The sequence below is a fragment of the Etheostoma cragini genome, chromosome 1 (assembly GCF_013103735.1).
Source record: "Etheostoma cragini isolate CJK2018 chromosome 1, CSU_Ecrag_1.0, whole genome shotgun sequence".
NCBI classification, from domain to species: Eukaryota; Metazoa; Chordata; class Actinopteri; order Perciformes; family Percidae; genus Etheostoma; species Etheostoma cragini.
Genome location: NC_048407.1, coordinates 12,807,345 through 12,828,102, shown reverse-complemented (window position 1 = coordinate 12,828,102; position 20,758 = coordinate 12,807,345). Strand labels below are relative to the sequence as shown.

Sequence of the window (20,758 nt, the reverse complement as noted above, 5' to 3'; positions counted from 1 at the left end):
GTATGATGGAAGAGAGTTATCTCATGCATTGGTCGGACAAGAGCCCAGACAGTAGTACTTTAAAATCAACAAATTAAATAAGTATTTCAAGTTTTAGTTTTTTTTTTAAATTCATTCCAGTCATTGGCAGCTAAATACTGGAAAGAATGGCGGCCAAAGAAGGAGTGGCCTTTTGGGATGACTAAAGAGATACAGCATATCTGCTTAAGCGCAGTTGGCGAGTAGGCAGAGCCATGCTAATCAGTGAGCTTTGGTACCATGAGTTGGTATCTGTGAGTTAAGCGCTAGATATGCAACCAGTGCCAGCTGATTTATGCATAGAATTTGCAATGGTGAGTATCATATGGGGTACACCACATCCAGTTTTTTCAGAAGAAAGTTTGGGACATTTTTATAAATTATGTCACTACCACATAGGAAAACCTTTTGCACTCCTTTTTATGTCGGGCAGGTGTTTTAGGAACCAGGAGTTTTAGAAGGAATCCCGCACACTTACCATTATGGAAGCATACATTTACTTAGAAAATACAATGTTTTGGTCTTAGACCTTCATCAGGTAAATATCATAAACGATGTCACTAAAGTCTAGAATTGGTACGACAGACCTAATTTCAGATTGAAGGTGGTTTATGTGGGTCTGAAATGAGAGGGAACTGTCTAATCAGACATCTAAATGAGAGTGAGTGGCCACGTGTTATAATTCCAACCCGTCTAGTGTAGTGAAGTAGGTGTTGGCAATGATGGATTGAAAAGCATGCACTTAGTTTTACTGGAGTTTAAAAGTAGCTGGAGGTTTCAGAAAGAGGGCAGAATGGCAATAAAGCTGCCCTGGAGTTTAGATAATACAGTATCCAATGAAGGGCCGGATGTGTAAAATATAGTGTCGTCAGCATAGAGGTTGAGCTCAGAGTCACTCGCAGCAAGAGCAACATCATTGATGTATATGGACAAGAAAGTTGGCCCAAGATTCAAACCGTGTGGCAATCGCAAAGAGATAAGTGTAGGTCCAGGCAGCAGGCCCTCTGAATTTAACACACTGGACCCTTTCAAGAAAGTAGTTAGTGAACCAGGCGAGGCAATTGTGAGAGAAACCAAGGCCATTGAGTCTGGCAATAAGAATACAATGGTTAACAGCGTCAAAAGCCTTCGACAGATCAATGTAAACAGCTGCAAAGTACTGCTTGTTATCAAAAGCAGGTATAATGTCATTTAAAACCTTAAGTGTGGCAAATATGTGTAGTCAAAACAAAGTTCAATGAAGTCTAACCAGTAACAGCTTGAACTCTGATTGGCTAGCTGTTGTGCATTGGAATCTGGCCAACCAGAGCTCCTTCATGTACTACTGCTGGTAGCTTGTAGAAATTAAACAATAAATAGACCAGTCAATAGATTAGTCAATAATTTTATTATTGCATTAACATACTTTTTTTAAATACAGGTTTTTAAATGTTAAATCAGAGACATGTATAATGTATTACAATAGTAAAATAAATATGCCAACATATATTAATTAATTCTCTTTTTTAGTTTAAGTTTTAAAAAAATGCAAATATTTCAGGACTGGGGTTAGCATTAAAAAGGGTTAAAATATATTTTAACATTTTACTGCTTCCTGCCATTTTGCATTCAAAATTAAGTGCTGGGATGAAGATTATTTAAATCTTTTCTTTCCTATCTGTGCTTCTCAGACGTACGTAGACCCTATTTAACACACTCTGGACCTTGCTAGTACTTAACCAATATCTTGCTGCACTGCCATTTCATTCTTTACATATACATCATGCATATACTGTATATATAGTTTGGTCACACTTTCCCATTCACTTGAATAAGAAAGTGTGTCTAAACTTAATGAACAAATCATCAATATGTTGAATTACATCCATACAGACTTACTATGTCTGTAGCAAAACCTTGGGGTGACATTCATATATTGACAGATGGATTATTTTCCGTTAATGTAATAAAACATGCAACACATACACAAAGACAAAAGGACTACAACTAATACAAATTATGATCAACACTCAATTATAAAGAGCCTGGAAGCTACCAAAGGAATTAAAAAAAAAGAGTAAAAATTAGTCATCTGTGGGGGAGTAATTTGAGGGAACAAACCAAAAATATGATTTATATTGTATTATTATTGGGCGTATTTAAGCACAGCCATTACAATCAAACAATTAAATATTATATTACTAAATGTAGATAAATCGAAAAAAGTAATTGAAGAAGAAAGTAAAAATACACTGATTGGTATGAGGGAAATAATCATTTGTGTGCACAAATGATCAAAATGTTTACCCTAGTAACTGCAGAGCTCTGTAAAATTGTACCATATGACACATTTAATTACAAGACAGTTAACTGTTCACATTTTCACATACACAACACAAAGAGCACAAGAGCACAGAGCTGTGCAAATTTCAATTTAAACATACTGTATGCACGTTTGTTATTAAGTCGTGTAAACACACATTTGAGAAGCATGTTTAAGTAATAAATAAGTTCACAATCCAGATTTGACAAAGAAAAAAATAATTACTATTGTTTGAGATCAGCTGCCAAGCTATGAGGTAACATCAGTGTATGAGAGCTACAGAGTCAAGGACTGAATACTCAAAAGCACCACATTGACTGTATCAGCTGACAATAAGAAGCTTTGGTGCCTTTAACTAGGTGAACCTTTACTTATAATAAAACACGTCTCTTCACGTGTTCAGTTTACTGTTTCACTGCATCAGGCAGCTGGAGCTTGGCAGGAAGTCTTGGACATAAGTGATCGTTGCCTTGGACAAGTAGGTCATGGTGCCATAGCTGCCACTGGGGGCGCTATCGTAGAAAAAGTTGCAGATTCCAGTCGCTGGGTCCTTCTCAAGGAAGTAATCACCGGCACTGTGGGATTTCTGGGGATGCAAACGTAGAACAGAGGGAAACCACATAGACAAATACATGAATATTCTTTCAAACTGAAATGTATCACTTGCAATCAGCTATCTCAGTACCTGGTCGCTGAGGAAGAGGTCATTGGCCAGATGCAGGATGCGGTCCACGTGTATGATACTACCAATGCTGTCCACGTCCACGTCAGCTACCAGGCCAAGAACCATCACAGTCTCCACTAGTAGCTGCCGGTACTCTGGTTGAGGGACATGGTTTAGGACAGACTCCACCTGCACCGCAAACTTAATCTCTCCCTCTGTCATCTACACAGAAAACACAGAATTAAACACACACACACACACACACACACACACAAACACACACAGAGAAAGTCCTGAATTTTGTCTACGAGATGCTACCTCTCTTGTAGTAGACGAAGGCAACACATATCCATCGATGGATAGGCCATGGCACTTCTGCAGGATCTTCCAGACCTTCTGGTAGAAACCAACTGGTACTCTGTTGATAGCTCCATCCAGCCTGCGTCGCCTCAGCCACTGGCCTTGCCTCTCCTCCCAGTGCAGCTGTCCATCTCCTGGACCGGGGCCCACAGGGGACAGGATCCCACTGGGGGTGGAGGGGCTACTGCAGCGCTGCGGTAAAAGAACAGGAAGACACTGTTAAAACATATTAAATGGACCATTTTACTGATTTTCAACCTGTTCTTGAAGTGTACTTCTTGTATACGCCGTTACACTTGTCAGTAGTGTCTGTACCACACAGACTTTTACCACAGAATGAGCAAGATCAATCATATATGTAGTTTTTCATACTCCCGAGCTAACTTATTTACATATAAATACTTAAACAATTACCAGTGACACATATAATGGTTTGTTTAAGAGGGTTCATGTCCAGTTGATGCACTGTTGTTAGTCACTTTGGCCAAATTAATTTAATGTAAATTGTAACGCAGCTATCCTGGTTTCAAAGTTTAAAAGAGTACTGAATAGATTTAGCATTGCATTCCTATAACATTTTTGGACTCACAATAGACAGATTAAAAAAAATCTAAATTGATGCAGCAGAACCAGAGATATCTTCTCTTTTATTCCACACATTCTTTGTCCTTGTCAAATCCTGGCACCTACATTACCCACAATGCAATGCAACCCACAACAATTGTGTGTTGTGCTAGTAGCGGCTCATGTAGCCTTGAGCTGTTAGCCTCAAGTAGAGATGAGGAGCAGTCTACAGAGGTCTGGCCAACACGCTTATTTCTATCTCCACACCAACAGACACAAAAGTGGCTTTTTTCACATATGCAGTTGTACTCCTCAAAACCTCTAAAACAACTTTGATGTGTATAATCAGTGGAGCTCCCCTTTAAGAGAATGATTTGGAGTCATAGTTCTGAAATTAATCATTCCTCCTACTACTCTGGCCCAACTGCATCATCAGGTTTGTGATTACTGGAGAGCCTTTAAAAAATACAGTGTATTGAATGATAGCATATACAGGTTTGTCAAACCATAAAAAATACATGTAAAGAAGTTTAAGCACCCATTTTATGCTCATTTCCAGGTTCATAATTGTATTTGAGGTTGTACCAAAATAGGTTTACATGGTTTCATTTTCAACAAACACCATATTTTTGTTGTACTGCACATTGCTGCAAATTCTGTATTCACCCTGTGTGTTTAGGTCTCTGTTTTAGTTACAGAGTGAGACATCTTACTTCTATACTCTCTTTGTTGCGAGTGATCAGATCAGTACATGCTCAGTAGCTAGGTAAGATCACATCAGCTAAATAACTCTTTCTCCAACTTTGGTCAGTACAAGGCAGGATTAGCTGGGAGACTTCTTCTAAACGAGGGACACTTGTGGGATACCTGCAGAACAGGGACATGGAAGTAGTTGTTTTGGAGATTATGATGAACTAGTGTGTGTTGTAGCAGTGTTTTGCCATTGAGAACAAGCTAGCATGCTATGGTTAGCCACCCCGCCTTGACTAATGACGTAGAAAGCCGTGGAGATTTTTAACAACTCACCCGGAGACTGAAAGCGGAGGAGATTCAGAAACCGTATCTCACTCAAAACAGCATGGATTGTTTTTTCCAAGTTCATATGCATGTGGAAGCGCCAGAGACACAAAATAATACCCCAAATCCCAAAGAACCTTTTTTTTTTCATAATATGGGGACTTTAAATATTTACTGTAGTAGTCCTTATTCTCGTTCTCTCTCTCTCTCACACACACACACACACACACAATCATACATTTAGCAGTTATCTTAAGTTACACAGGCCATGCAATCATTCATGCATATTGATATCATGCTCTATCACACTTGGCAAAATACTTCAGCAGACATATGAAAGGGCAAGGCTGGTGAAACTGTATGTTTTATTGTTATTAATAATTAATCTCAATAAAAAAAACATTGCCAGCCTTATCCTTAAATGCAGAAAGACACATAAAAAAAGAAAATATAAAATGTGAATGAAAATGGTTTTAGTATGAGTTTGCTCAGTGTTGTGCATACATTCTAAATAGGGCAACCCTAAGAAGGACAAACAAAGCTAGTTGGAAGCAGATGAGGTGAAATGGTTTACCGTGGAGCGAGGAGAAGTGACATTGCTACTCAAGGAAAGACCGCCACTGAAGATCTACACATGGATATGGATGACAGAAGACAGAACAGCTTGAGATTTTTCACATGATTGTCCCACTAAAATCCCAATGATACTGCAGCCAGATGGAGCACAATGTTACTGGAGATGTTTGACCCGTAGAGTCAAAGGTTAAGTTTACCTTGTTCAACTAGTGAAAGAAATTCACCAAATGAATTTTCTGGATGACCAAACAGAAAGACTGTTTAACAAACAATTGATGCCACTTCATGACGAAATGCTATCACAAAATGAGTGATAAGGGTGGGCTACCTAAAATCAACTTAATTACGGTCTAGAATGGTTCAGGAGCTCAAGAATTTATCTAATTCTCTCCGTGCCAGGAGGCACACAAGGCGCTCAAGAATTTAAAGGTTATTAAAAATGTTATACTCTTCTACAAAAACCACATTCTTGACAAAGACAATTACTGTGTGTTAAGAGTAGCAAATCATGTTCTCCTAGTGATGAAGTGAGAGTCAAGTCAGAAATGGGCGCTGGAGCTCACACAATGTTAGGAGCCAATGAGTGGTGTTTTATGAGCAGGATTTAGCCGGCGGTTTGGTTGTCTAGACTGACGTTAGAATCATGCTCAATATTATTAAACCCAACCCACACTGAGAGGCCGAGAGTCATCCAGCTGCAACCAAAGGCAAGAACACGGTTAGTCTATACAGACAGACAGACAGACAGACAGACAGACAGACAGATAGATAGATAGATAGATAGATAGATAGATAGATAGATAGATAGATAGACAGATAGATAGATAGATAGATAGATAGATAGATAGATAGATAGATAGATAGACAGATAGATAGATAGATAGATAGATAGATAGATAGATAGATAGATAGATAGATAGATAGATAGATAGATAGATAGACCATGCTTTTTATTAAATTTTTTTTATCCTATTTGTGTGTCCCACCTGTTTAATCTCACTCTTCAGCTTGTGTATTCCTGTGCGTTCAGTCTTTGTGGCTCCAGTGTGGCCGAGTTCATGGATGGAGATGGCAGGACTAGTGGCTGTTGACTGGATTGGGCGCACTGATGAATAGAGACAAGAAACAAAACAAAAAAGCCATTGAACACTTATTTTATAACCTGGTTACAGACCCCTGAAATGCTGCCAACATCTGAATCTGCCATGCTCTGTGATTTTCACCCAGTCTGACATTTTCGCATCCTAAGTTCTTCTCTTAAATGCCTCACCTAAAGCGAAGGGCTCGCTCCTATAAATGAACCCTCACACATACAGTATACTGGAAGGACAAAAAGAGACTCACTGCTCCTTTCAACCCCAAACTCTTTGCCACTGAGGATGTGATGCAGCAGGTTTTTCATGCCAAAAGGACTCAGGCTCATCAAACTCTCAGACGCCTCCTCCCCTACAAAGATAATACACAGCTTTTACTCCTCTCTGTGTAGGTCAGTTTATGTATGTGCACAGTGTTTGGTGCTTTCCTACCAGAGCAATGCAGACTGCGAGCCAGCTCAGTGGCCATCACTTGCATGATGAGTCCTATCCTGAGCCGGAGCATGTCCCCAATGAGAGCGGGCTGGGAGCGCATGTACATGGCTAGATAGACCATGATTTCCTGTATAACAAACACACACAGTTCACAGCTGTAATGTTATTAGTGTCTGAAAACGGTCCTGCTACAGTCCAGAAGTTAAAGAGTTACCTGCGTGAGTACAGCTACACTGATGTCCTGACCACTGGCTTCATAGATGAGAGTGTTCAACTCCTCAGGAGGGAGTGGACTGAGAGGAAACAGTGAGGAGGGAAGAGTTGGTTTATTAAGTGATAATTCCTTCAATAAACCCTTAACATAGGAAAAAACTCCCAAGCCACACCAGCTTACACTGTGATGACTCTTTCCCTGGGCTCAGGAGGTAGACCTACAGTCAGCTGCTTGTTATGGGAAATAAGATCTGTGCAGGCCTGAGGAGTAGACAAATACAGGGTTAATTATTATGAAATTATTAAAATGATCCATTATTTATTCTGTAGAGACTCTTTTTACAAAAGTCATACACAGGTTATTCAGCAAAGTGTTGCTCAGAGACACTTTGTCATGGCTTAGTATCTTCTTTTTACTTTAGAAACATCTATTTTGCATATTTTCACATGTACTATTGTGCATTTAAGTTGTAGCTTTATGTTTTTTATTTTCTCTTACTTACTATGTATATTGTTAAGCACTAAAATACTAAGGCAAATTCCTTGATTGTTAAAAACCTTCTTGACACTACACCTGATTCTGATTCTGATGTTGTGGTGCAGTTTTACTTATGGCCAATAGATGGCAACATAGCCTTTTCTTTATTTTGATACACAATTCCCCAACGATTGATCCCCATGGAGGATACCAAGAACATTGTTTGATAATGACTGAACTGTGAATTGTATATGTTTATTAATTTATATCTGGGACCTTGATGTTTGGGCCTAGTAACCAAGCTGACCCAAGACCTTAGTTGGGCTGGGTTGAAAGGTTTTCCACAGGTCAGTTTTGTATCAGGCCTAAAACGTTAGGGTTATTTAGGGCCTCAATGACTTCTCACTAACCTCAGCGAGGACCTCCACTCTCTTGCGTAGTATACCAGAGATGTATCTGATGAGTCCCCACTCTTTGCAGGCTCCAGCTTGTACATACAGCTCCTCCAACAGGGAACGCACGCTGACTCCGCCCTGTCCAGGAAGTGACAACTCCACTAGCCAATCAGCCCCTCTGGCCATCAGGAAAAACAACACAGGGCGTGTCAGTACAAAAAAAAACAAATAAACAAAGACATTGTTTACTTATTAGTGTGCCAGAGCTGACATTAAGATCTGTGCGTGTAGCTGTCTCTATGTCCGTACTTCATCACGTAAAGAATGTAGAGTATGTCAGCCTGGTCTTGCAGGGTCGGACACTCTTTCAGCTGCTTCACCAACGCTGCAAAATCGGTATTGCCCTGGGAGTCTCGAGGCAGGTGCAAGTCAGCAGCACTGTCAGACTTCCGAGGGATGTCAGCGTAAGACAAATACACTTCAGAGCAATACTGAAGTCACAAGAAAAGCAAAGTTCTGCTGTGCATACCTTGTGCGGCTTTACATGTGGGCCATGCTGAGAATGAGGAGAAACTTCAAGTAAGTTGAGACCTTTGCGGCGTTTGTTCCTAACAGGAGTCACAGGTAGATACATGGAAGACTCTGAAATACACAAATTAAAACATATTCCAAAGTGAAACAGGAGAATATTTGAGACACTGCCAATTCATTTTAATTTCTGTTGTTCTTAGTTTAACAGGATTTGTAATGTACCTTTTTACCCCACTAAGAGATTTCCTACATTTCCTAGTTAAAACCCCAACACAATAAACTTTTACTTTTTTGTTTTCAGGATCATTATTATTATATACATTTTGGCCATGTTAACAAGGGTCTACATAACAGTAGTACATTTAGTCTGGTATGTACAGTATTTTTTGTAGCTATCTATAGGTTGCCAGAGAACAAAACTTGCATAACAATTACTTTTTTCTTTCTTTCCCCATTGATCTGTGTTGCCCTTTACTATAATCCAAACTCAACCACAGCTTTAAGCCAAATTAGTCATTTCGGCAACGCCTAACTTTATCTTAAAATCAATCTAAATGAAGCCCCAACCAGGGACAGCAACATAACATAATTCAAAGAGGAAACTGACTTTAACTTAATAATTAGATTCCTAATAACTCACTGGGCATGTTCAGGCCCTGAACCTGGGCCATAAAAGACAGGATGTCTCTGGTGCTGTGTTCTGCACTGAAGACGTGGTGCTGCCCACTCTGGATGGAAGGAAGATGGGATGTGGTATTGGTGCTGTGGAGGAGCTGTGTGAGGTATTGGTCAAACATGTCTTCAGAGCCCTCTGGAGGTCAAAAAAAAAAATATAGGTATTTATAATTATTTACTTCCACTGACAAGTATGACTGAAAGGAGGACACACATGTCATCATAAAGTACCTGAGGGCCTACAGTTGTAATATTCCTCCCCATATTCATCATTATCCTCTTCATCCTCAAGTAAGCTGTCATCCTCCTCTTCATCCAGGAAGCTGAGGTGGGTGTGAATAGAAGTGGTCTGGACACTGGATAGATCTGACATCTGCACCCTGTGTAGTAACATGCACAAAAATACCAACACATGCGTAAGAAGTGACATATACTGTCATGTTTCATCTCAACACACTATTAGTATGATGTCCTATGTAGCAGATGGAAACAGACCTTGCTCCAGCAAAGTAGCCATCCTGTAGTTTTCGGAGAGTCGCTAGGATACACGAATCAATTCCATCTCCATCTTCAACTGAATATAAAAAGTAAATAAATGCTGTGAAGCGTAGTGAACTAATCTGACAAAATAGCAATATGGAAATATTGCAGTGTCTATATTCAAGATCAGAGCTATTGTACATGAGTAAAACAATATAATAGAAGTAACCTAGACTGTATTACAGTGTATGTAGTAATTCATTGCACATTCATTGTATCAAATTCATTTATTGTTCCATCTTTGTCATGTCTAAATTATTCCTCTATCATGTTTTGGATGATACTTCTGCAAGCTGCTGGAAGTGCATTCACACTGAAAACTAAATATGTGAGACTGATTTGCTTTGGGTTAAGAGCCTTATTACCCAGCATGCTGTGGGTGATGGGGAAAGTGAGTGTAGGCCGTCCTGTCATCCTCCAGCAACCGGAGAGATAGGCCAGCTCCGTTCGTAACATCTCCACAATCATCTGGTTGTCCAGTGCCAGGTAGAAATGGTGCTGATCCAGAAACTGGAGCACAAAAAAGAAAGAAACAGACAGAAAGATGGAAACCAAAGTATTTACCAGGAATATATATTACTACAGCCTTCTACCTAGCTTCTTTACTGTGATGATGAACATCATAACATCTCAAGACAAGCTAGTTTTACCTGGGGGGTGAATATGTAAGTGCGATTTCTGATCTCGTAGAATTTGGATGTTCCCAAAACTCCAATGTGTCTGTAGGGCCTCCCGCTCAAATTCAGTTTCTTGCAGTTACCTGTGGAAATGACACAATATTTTGCTCTTACATACACACAAAACACACACAAACACACACACACACACACACACTAAGGAAAAAGTGCCTGGTGCTTTTTTACCCAATCTGACATAAACATGGCTCAGGATGCGAGCAGGCAAGACCCTCATAGGCAGAACTTCTGACATCGTCTGGACCATGATCCCATGATCACTTAACAACTGCTGGATCTCCTCCGATTCTGCTAGAACACAAACTGACACAGACACACATCAAAAAAATGAGTACATCATATCCCGTTTTCTATAAGAAAATCTCTATATTAACCAACGCTCACATCAGAACATTGGAAATAAGTCTTGGACGTCCATGACATTTTTTAAGTTGTCTGTGAGTTATCCTTCTTCTTTGCCCCACAAGTCATACAGATCTATGAAAAGAAAAGTTCCCCTTAATCCATGAAAGGATTGGTTTCAGAAGAGTGGATTTCTTCATCTTTCAACACCTCTTTTACTTTATAATTCTTTTGGGATTTAACCCATTTTTTAAATTCAACTTCTGGGCTGATTTTTCCCTCAAACTAATGATCGATCACCCACCTTGTACCACAACATCTGGCTTTAAGTTTGTTGAGAATCTCCTGTTGAGAGGATCTATTTCTCCTGGTGCTAAAAAACCCTTAAAACAGAAATAAGAAGAGACAAAGAGGGGGAATTATTACAGAGGTAACAAAGGCAATGGTTAACTTTAGAGGTGGGTTCAAGAGCCCTGTGAATACCTCGGCTAGAAGACAGCTCAAGATATAGAGCGACTGTCCCCACATGTGCGGCAGCTGCCCCATGGCCACTCTGTCCACTGTGTGGGGATTGCTGTACTCCTCCTCCACCTGTTACAGGCAAAACATGATATACAGGTACAGCAGTTCAGACGCTGTTTAGTCTAATGTTCCCTGACACTATTGTATTGGCAGTTGGTTATCCACATTACACGCATATCTGTAGGGATGACAGCATTTGGAGTATTCAACATTAAAAGGACGTACCCTTCCAACGCCATAGCATCTATACTGGTAATGTATACAAAATAATTCTTGAACATACATGTACCTAAAACAGATAAAAAAGACCAGATACATGAGACTAGATATTGAAAAAAAGAGTCTACAGGCATGCAACCACTGTGAGGCTGTAATTTGAGCTAGATGCTAACATCAGCATGCTAACATTGTCACAATTACAATGCTAGTATGCTACCATGTTCATCTTAGTTTCACATTAGCATGCTAACATTTGCTAATTAGCTCTAAACATAAAGTACAATAGAAGCTTATTAGATTAGAGTTGTAACCTAGTCTGCTTTTTGACTAATAACTAATATTCTTGTTTTTAATATTATTTTTTGGGGCATTAAGTTGAGAGGAAAGTTGAAGACATAAAAGGGGAGAGACAGAGGGAATGACATTCAGTAAAGGGCGGCAGGTTGAAACCGAACCCTGGGCCGCTGCAGTAAGGACTGAGCCCTAGTACGGGGGAACATCCAGTGCCACCTTGTTAAGCTTGTTTTACCCTAACAAAAAATATTACAATACAAGTGAATATCTTCAAGCTTCTACATGAAAAACTAAAATTTTGTTACATTACATTTTGTTTAAATAGCAAATGCACCTTCTCATATCTTTGCGCCTATGGGCGTACTGGTCTTACAGGGAGGTGTGTTCAGGTGCATTCTTGGGGTAATATTTTTTCCCCATCATGTATTTATTTAAATATTTTTTCTTCTAATTCCTATTATTTTTATTATTATTGTTATTTCATGTATATTGTATGTATGTATATTGTATTTTAGTATTTCATTTATATATATATATTCTGTGTTGTGTTGACTGATGTACGTGTGCTGCTGTAACACCATAATTTCCCATTTTTTTGGGATCAATACATTTCTATCTATCTATCTATCTATCTATCTATCTATCTATCTATCTATCTATCTATTATTATCTTGCAGCAGCAGAAATTGACCGCGCTATTGACCAACAAAAACCTGGTCTCAAGTCAAAAGCGCAGCATTTTCTTGTTATTTTAACAGCACATTAATAAAATGCACCTAGGCTTGTGCACAGCGCACTATCCTTGGTACACACAAACACACACAGGGAAGTGCAGCAGCACACACACGTACAAGATAAAAAAAATAACAATATTACAGTGCAAATCTGCCATCATAATAGCACCGCGCCACGGTACAAACGCGCCTGTCTTTTAAAGGGAATGGGAGATGACATGATTGGTTTATTGCATGTTACGCCCAAAACACACCTATGAATTAATGAAGACATTAAGTATAACCTATTTGAACCATGTGCCCAGCGCACAGACCCTTTTTTCCACCATCAAACTAGCAAAAGTGGACTTGGACACGCCATAAATGCACCAGCGCTATGCGCTTCATGTTGTGCACTTAGTACGTTACAATTGGGCCCTTAATCTCAAATCTTTTTTTGTAGGTTTTGTCAGACCTTGCAACTACAATGTGACTAGAATAAAGGTGCATCAGTTATATTTGGCCTATTGAAGTGGGATACCTTGTCAGAAGGTACAGCATAAAGTTCAGGCAACAGTTTGATGCCATTCTTCCCTCTGATCAAAACACCTTCCAGTGCCTCACGGTACTCCTGTACCTGTGCAATGCACACAGTAATTGTTCGTTGTTATTATAAACATCTGCAGCAAAAGTCATTCAGAGTAGCTCAATGACTGTGTGAATACAGTAGAAACTGGACCGGTGTGTTTGGTTTTATTACCTGCACCTGATCTCCAGTAAAGATACCATCAAGGATGAGATAAGTCCAGAACACAGGCCACTCACATTCAATGTTCTCAAACAACTTCAGCTCTGCAGGATCGTAGTGCAGCCGAGATGGGTCCTAGTGACAAAAATAGCCAGGGACTAGAGTAGAACCTTAGAGCTCAAATTATAAAATACACAATTATCTTACAATAGGGAAGCAATCATCATCCCTAATCAGAAACGCTTTGACATGCACTCAAAAGGTGAACCTCTCTCCTTTTTAACTTAAGGTGCTGAGTGTTTATTTGTAAGACAAACACTTATTCTGTCTCAGCTGAATGATTTTTATATATTATAAATCAAAGCATTTCCATTTTGAATTTGCAGAATATCTCACCTCTTTTGGACAACGATATCCATCCCTGATGAAGCGGCAGCAGCCATAGCGACCCTGAAATTACACCGAAGAGTGGAAATGTTAGCATGATACATGTACAAGGAGAAAATCATACAGGGGAAAATACTGAACTGTGTAGCACTTCTGTGCAGAGTGTGTTTTGTTTAGCCGTACCTGCAGTTTTGATATGATTTCCGACTTAGTAATGGCCACCAGCTCAGCATTCTCTACAGCAAAAGCAGGGAAGGAAATGACAGACAGAAGACCGGCGTCTATCTCCTTTGAAGTTGAAGCTCTTGGCAACATGGAGCACAGGATGGACTGAGGGAATGGGAAAAAACACCGACATACTCAGCAAAAGAATTATGAGCAGAAATGATGCTGAGATGGCTGGAGACAAAGCCAACAGTACCTGACAATGTTCCACTTCATCAGGCAAAACATGTATGACTGACTTTGGCCCTCCATGGGCACCAAAAAGATCCAGCTCATCTATGGCCTCCAGTGCTGCCTGCAAACCCCCCAAACACACACACACACACACACACACACACACACACAAATACACTCTCCTCTTTTGGTCTATATGTAAAGTATAATATAAATGTGGACAATAATAACCTGTACCTTAGCAATTCCTACAGAGCTGCCATTGAGCTCGGGGATGCCTTGATTGGTCTTGTCACCTCGTTCCCACATCCCATAATCCTACAGAGAAACAAAAGGTAATGACTCTCTGCACTGTGGTCGAGGTGTGACCTTTAAAAGAGTACTCCACCGATTAAGCATTGCACTACTATAATAGATGAGATTTGCAATGAAGATTCAATGCATGAAAAATATTTTCTTTTTTGTATTCCATCCATTCTTCTACCCTGTCAAAACCAAGCGCCTACATTACCCAGAATTCAACTCAACCACCGACAACTCAGATGGAGATTAAGGTTTGTTGGTAGCTGTTACTCACCGCCACTTTGTAGGCAGCCTCTATGTAGAAGACCAGGTTTTGGATAAAGACCACCTCATCCAGGTTTGAGATGATGCAAAGACCTGCGTGATAATGTGGCACACTCAGTGACCATCTCATGGTTGGGTTCTTTATTTGTCCCTCTCGAGGACCTGCAGTGCTTGCCAGAAGTGAAGCTGGCCAAGCAGCGTGCATTGCCTTTTGCTACAGTGTGTTTTGTTGATACTATGCCAGCATCAGAAATGTGTAAATCAATACCTACTGTATATGTGACATCTCTAAACCAAAGATCATCATCATTAGAAAAACTAATGAATACACTAATACAGTTTACTGTAAGAACACAGAACACAAAAAAGCAACATATGTAAACACCACTCTGCATTACTACTGTACCTGAGGCTGTCATCTGTGCCAGCATCAGCAGGTAAATGGACGTGGCATCCACCTGGAGATGACCCCACTGGTCGTCCCCGACCACCGTGGCACAGGTTGGAGTATCATATTTGGCATGCAAGCAATCCTTTGTACTCTGGGTCTGTTTGAACTTCTCCACCTTGGCCACCTGAAGAAATATGAACATTTAAATATGCACAGACACATACGCACACAAAAAACAATCAGGGGTGTTTGTCTGTGCCGGAAGGGACCAAAAAGCTATAAGGCAAGATTAAAATGAAAAGTCAGACTCCTAAAGATTTTCTTTTTTGATGAATATTTTTGGGAGTGTTTTAGCCATTAGACAGCAGAAAGGAAACCAGAAGAGAGAGATGAAGGGTGACATGCAACTAAAAGGTCCCCAATATACAGATTTGTGGCAAAAAAATGGTTTAAAGAATGAAAATGACATAGATAAATCCCAATGTGTGGGTTTACATGCATTGTAGAATCCCACTTATGCGCCATATCCTGTTAAAGGAGAATTCCAACACGTAGCTCTGTTGTTTGTAAATGTGGAGTGCTGTCAGTAGAGAGAAAAACAAACCAATCGGTGCTGTCTACACCGTGTTATCCTCCTGCTAGAGTTAGCACCCAACAGGCTTCAACAGGGCAAGTTATAAAAGTGTTTTTAGCCTCTAAACATGTTCAAAATCTCATTAAAAGTGCTTACCCATGTGAAGTGATTACTTCCGGGCATATATGTAAGTAGCAACTAGCAGGGGATAAGTTATAATTGAGGTAAGTTTGGAGACACTACCTTATTTAATAACTAAAGTGATAGCCTACATATTTTAGACAGTTTTATCTCTTTTCTGTGTTGTAGTTTGTAGACGGTCCCTAAGACCTCTAACTGCCTCTCAACACAGGAACTAAACACAGCTGAATTAGCACAACTTTAATGCATATCTTTCACATCTACAGAGTCAGATTCACTGTGTTAACTCTGAGGTAATCACTTCACATTGGTAGGCACTTTTAATTACATGTTTAACATGTTAAGAGGCTAAAAACACATTCATAACTTGCCCTGTTTGAGCCTGTTGGGTGCTAACGCTAACGGAGGATAAAATGATGTAAGCAGCACCGATTGTTTTCATTTGTTTTCTCTCTACTGACATTATCCACATTTACAACCAACAGAGCTACATGTTGGAATTGACCGGAATTCTCCTTTAATGATCATATGAGGGATGTAGAAAAATACAATCTGGTTATTCAAATCCATATTTACATGATTAGACAAGCATAAAGGTTTCTGATCACTGTCTGTTGTTTTTGACTCGTCAACGTGTCAAGAGCAATTGCTTTAGGCCTACTGATGACAACATCTCAGCAGCAGAGGATGAAGCATTTAACACTCTGCTGTGAATTTGGCATCTTTATCTTATTTCCAGTTACGGAAGATAAGAGTAACCAACAACACTTTCACTGCAGCCAGACTTTCGCTATCACTTTTATTTCAAATTGTAGATCACCAACATACTGTCAATTATTAGTTTGTTTATCTTTCTGACTAACTGCGGACGTCACAGAGTTTGACGTGCCTGTGCACATAGGAGCAGACTGTGGTCACAAACCTGTTTACATAAAGTACCCCAGATAACACATTGTGTTTTCTTGGAACCTGAACACATGCGTTTTGGATTTTCTCCCACGAGGATTTGATGTTTCAGTGTGCAAACACAAGTGAACATGTACACATGTAATGTAAGCACAGGGGTTTCTTACCTGTCTCATCATGCACTGCAGAAGTCCCTGCATCAGCTTTACCACACTCTGGCAACAAACAACAACATCAATAAACTACAAAAGTTAAACAAAAAACCACTGCAATCCAAATCATTTTCTACTAATCTACTAATCTAATCACTTTGCCGATTCTAATCCCTTTGTTTAGTTCAGTTAAAAGATTTGTAGTCACTGACTTTTGTTTGTCAGACATTGAACACATCACCGTTCAAAGGCACTTCAGTACATGCAACAATAACTGATGATTAAAAAAAGAACTGGAATTAATCATTTACTTTTTACTGAATAGGTATCTCAAAAATTGTATTAAACCTATTGATTGACTGTTAATCATTAAATCTATAAAATGACTAAATGTTAAAAAAGCTAAAAAGTTATGTTTTTAATTAGCTTGAAGCCAAGAATCCAAATTGCCATTTGTAATAATATGACATAAACAGTATGAAAAAAATAAAAATGTCCAACTTTGTGAAATTGTGACCAGCAAATACACTTTTAATTTTTCCTAATTACTTTAATTGTCTCAATTTATTTTAAGACAGATACTATTTTAACAAATTAATTAATTCAATCAACGAGTGACTTGATAATGTGAATTGATAATTGAAATGTTTTTAGCACTGATTTAATTATTTTATTTATTTCTATTTTATTTATGTTAGATCTGTCACAGTTTAGCAAGAATTGTAGTCATTGAATGTTAAGATACTTTTTATTCTCATTCAGTTTGGGGCTTAAAATATCAATTTGAGACTTAAATATTTTGTTTTGGATAAATGTGATAAAATTGTAGTATAACTGTAGCCTAAATAATAAGAATGTGATGCGGAACAAACCAAAAGCTTGCTTCTTTAAAATATCTGACCCTCCATAACCGTTAGAGCAAACAGGCACTGCTGTGAACATTAACCCTCTCTCTCTTTCTCTCTCTCTCTCTCTCTCTCTCTCTCTCTCTGTGTTACAAACACACCTGCTCCAGTTCGTAGGCCTTGGCCTTGTCTTCATCGCGGTCTGCGTTCTTGCGGTAGGCCATGCCCAGCCCCCACACAGCCAGGACACTGTACACATTATCCCTGACCCAGGCATCCTTCTTCTGGGCACTGGCAGGCAGAAGTCCTGTCACTGGGTTCTGAAACCATCACACACACAAGACCCACAAGACCTTCACTTACAGTAGGGACAGGGTGGGCATGACAAAGAAAATTAGCAAATCCTCACGTCCGAGAAGCTGAAGCCTGTTTTGCATATTGTTCATAAAATTTATTCAACTGTTTAATCAGTTTTTAAAATAGTTGACAGTTAATTTTTCTGTTGATTGCGCACAGACAATTATTCCAACTAGTACTTTCAACTCTGAATTATTGAATCTGTGTTACTGTTAATGGTGTGTTATTATTATTTTAAAAATACTAGCATTGAACATTAATAAAAATATAATACAGGAGAGTGTGCAATTAAAACGTGAGCAAAGTATCAGGTGTCTATCAACGAAAGTGAATGTGATTTTGAGTTGGGTTAGTGCTTTGATAGCGCAGAAATGACATAGTTTCATTCATTGGTTAAAGAACTTGAGACCTGTCCCCTCCTCTGAAACCAGACCTACTGTACATCCTGGCATGTGCATGCTTTGTAAGGAACGTTGGCACAGTTTCCTATCGGCTGTGAACCCTCTGGGTCACACGTTTAAACTTAGACAGCTGTTGACTGTTGAAGTGCTGATAGATGATTGATTGAGGAAAAAATAAGAAGCGGACAAACTCAGACTAACACATAATAGAATGTGCAACAGTCATTTGACGGCTTCTGCACATTATATACTTGTAATATATAAGTATAATTTCTAAATCATTTGAAAGAGAGTGTATAGATACGGCTCAAAGATGAACTTCTTTACCAATTACGTGGCTTTTGCAATTACAACCTTCTTCCAGAAGTGTAATGTGAAAAATGTTGTATGTCTATTTTCCTCTATATCGTTTACTATTAATACAAAAATGCAACTAACGTATACAAGATGTTGTATTATTATAGATTACCCATTGGTATGTAAAATAGTCCAAATTAGCCCAACTATTACCATCTGCTATGATACTTACATGGTGATGCATTAATAATTACAACCAATAATTTCTATGAAGGGCCATGCTGCATAATAAGTTCTTTTGAGACTAAGTATGTTAAGATAAATAGGCTACATTTGCGTAAATAACAGCAGGACTTGTACTTGCAGTTGAATATTTCTACAGTGTGATTGCGTCTCTCCTGTATCTGCATGTCTGGACTCACCTGGTGGCACAGGATAGTCTCTTGGACCAGCCTGGCATAGGCATCCAACCTCACTCCTGAGTTACTGCGGCTCCTCATCCTCACTGATCAGTCATCACTGCGCACGCGACACAACAAGTTAGGGCTTAACAAGTAACTTAGACTATACTTATATAACCTTATTTAACCAGGAAGTATCTTGATTAAAATATCCTTACCGAAGGAGACCTGGTCAAGATAGAAGACAACAACACTAAATGCTTATTGTGTAAAATAAATTCATGATAAATATACAATTACTAAAGGTGCTTATCACTGAATTTACCACGCGCTGATCCATCCGTCCAGTTGCTGCAGCGCGAGTTTGACCTGAAAGCTTCCCCGCTCTGATGAGGCTGCTGCTCGGCTACAGCTTGCTAGCCGTGACGACACATATTTCACGTTACACTCGCACTGTATTCACACACACAGACACACATATAAACACATTCACACACGCAGCCTTGTATCAAACCGCTGTATATGTAGGGTCAGGCGTTAAAGGTGAGAACTTACAGAAAGAGAAAGCGTGCAGAGTACTTACGTGAGAAACTGTACATCCATCCTGAAAAGAAAAAAACATCATGTACTTGTTGTCTGAGTCTTTGACGACAGGGGGAGCCACATCCACTTCCCTTTTTATGTTTCAGGGCACACAACCACAACCCAGATCGATGTAGTCAGACACTTTCCCAAAAAGTGTATTCGTACAATCACCTTTTCATACAGATGAAGTACTTCAGGACAAAAGAAGAATAAAACAAGGCAAACATCAACAATTTAATTTATTTAAATTTGTGTTTCCTTATTTTTTAAGACGCCATTTTATAATGTCCCAATGTGTATGTGCACATACATTGCACATAATTATTTAAATACATATGAGCACTTTGTAACATTTACTTTGAAATACATGTATTATTATAAAATATTACAAAATAAGCACATACGATCAGCAGTGGTGTATTTTAGCAAAGTACTTTAAAAAAAAATAGAACCACTTGTTGTCAAATTTAAATAGAAGCAGGCTGTATACTGCAAATACTGTAGACATGCACATAGCACATACACCACCTGAATGTACATTCTTCTCCATCCATCCATCCATCTTCGTCCGCTCATCCGGTATCGGGTCGTGGGGAAAGCAGCTCCAGCAGGGGACCCCAAACTTCCCTTTCCCAGCCACATTAACCAACTCTGGGGGATCCCGAGGCGTTCCCACGGCATTTGGAGAGATATTCCCTCCACCTAGTCCTGGGTCTTCCTCGAGGCCTCCTACCATTTATACATATTCATTCCTGTACTATTGCACTTCATCCCGTACACAGTACAGTAACAGTTTGACTTTTATAGTGGCACTCATTTGTATATTTTCACCCGTACATAATAGCTCAGTGTTCATGTTTCAGTGGTTTAATATTTGCCTCTGAAATGTAGTGGATGTGTAAGTGAACGTGACTAACTTTCAGACACAGGAAGCCACAGCTGTGTGCACGTAACGAATAA

The 20,758-nt window shown here is 39.3% G+C and overlaps 1 protein-coding gene across 6 annotated transcripts; it reads right to left on the bottom strand.

Moving 5' to 3' along the window:
• Positions 1-1,964: 1,964 nt before the first annotated feature.
• Positions 1,965-19,827, bottom strand: phka2 (phosphorylase kinase, alpha 2 (liver)). 6 transcript variants are annotated; one of them, XM_034870870.1, is made up of 34 exons: positions 19,797-19,826; positions 19,539-19,666; positions 19,235-19,331; positions 17,919-18,077; positions 16,928-16,975; positions 15,155-15,323; positions 14,759-14,841; positions 14,419-14,499; positions 14,204-14,302; positions 13,966-14,112; positions 13,792-13,845; positions 13,408-13,530; positions 13,189-13,284; positions 11,383-11,490; positions 11,204-11,282; positions 10,726-10,860; positions 10,513-10,622; positions 10,228-10,372; positions 9,818-9,896; positions 9,554-9,702; positions 9,288-9,458; positions 8,646-8,758; positions 8,426-8,562; positions 8,132-8,294; positions 7,425-7,504; positions 7,245-7,323; positions 7,028-7,157; positions 6,846-6,947; positions 6,488-6,606; positions 6,173-6,196; positions 5,500-5,553; positions 3,303-3,536; positions 3,006-3,206; positions 1,965-2,906 (listed from the first exon to the last, which is right to left on the bottom strand). In XM_034870870.1, exons 3-34 carry the CDS (start codon positions 19,310-19,312, stop codon positions 2,733-2,735), a joined length of 3,723 nt encoding a protein of 1,240 aa, XP_034726761.1. In that variant the 5' UTR covers positions 19,313-19,331; positions 19,539-19,666; positions 19,797-19,826; the 3' UTR covers positions 1,965-2,732. The 6 variants fall into 6 exon arrangements, with proteins under 6 accessions (XP_034726761.1, XP_034726778.1, XP_034726796.1 ...); XM_034870887.1 differs by having other exon boundaries at positions 19,539-19,629; positions 19,797-19,815; XM_034870905.1 differs by lacking the exon at positions 5,500-5,553 and having other exon boundaries at positions 19,797-19,827.
• Positions 19,828-20,758: the final 931 nt, after the last annotated feature.

Excerpts from the sequence above, each read along its gene's own strand:
- phka2 (XM_034870870.1), bottom strand. The coding sequence starts at position 19,312 with ATGAGGAGCCGCAGTAACTCAGGAGTGAGGTTGGATGCCTATGCCAGG. Across the intron at positions 8,759-9,287 it reads TCAGGGCCTGAACATGCCCA|AGTCTTCCATGTATCTACCT; the intron begins GTGAGTTATTAG and ends TGTGTATTTCAG. Across the intron at positions 7,505-8,131 it reads GAGTGGAGGTCCTCGCTGAG|GCCTGCACAGATCTTATTTC; the intron begins GTTAGTGAGAAG and ends TCTACTCCTCAG.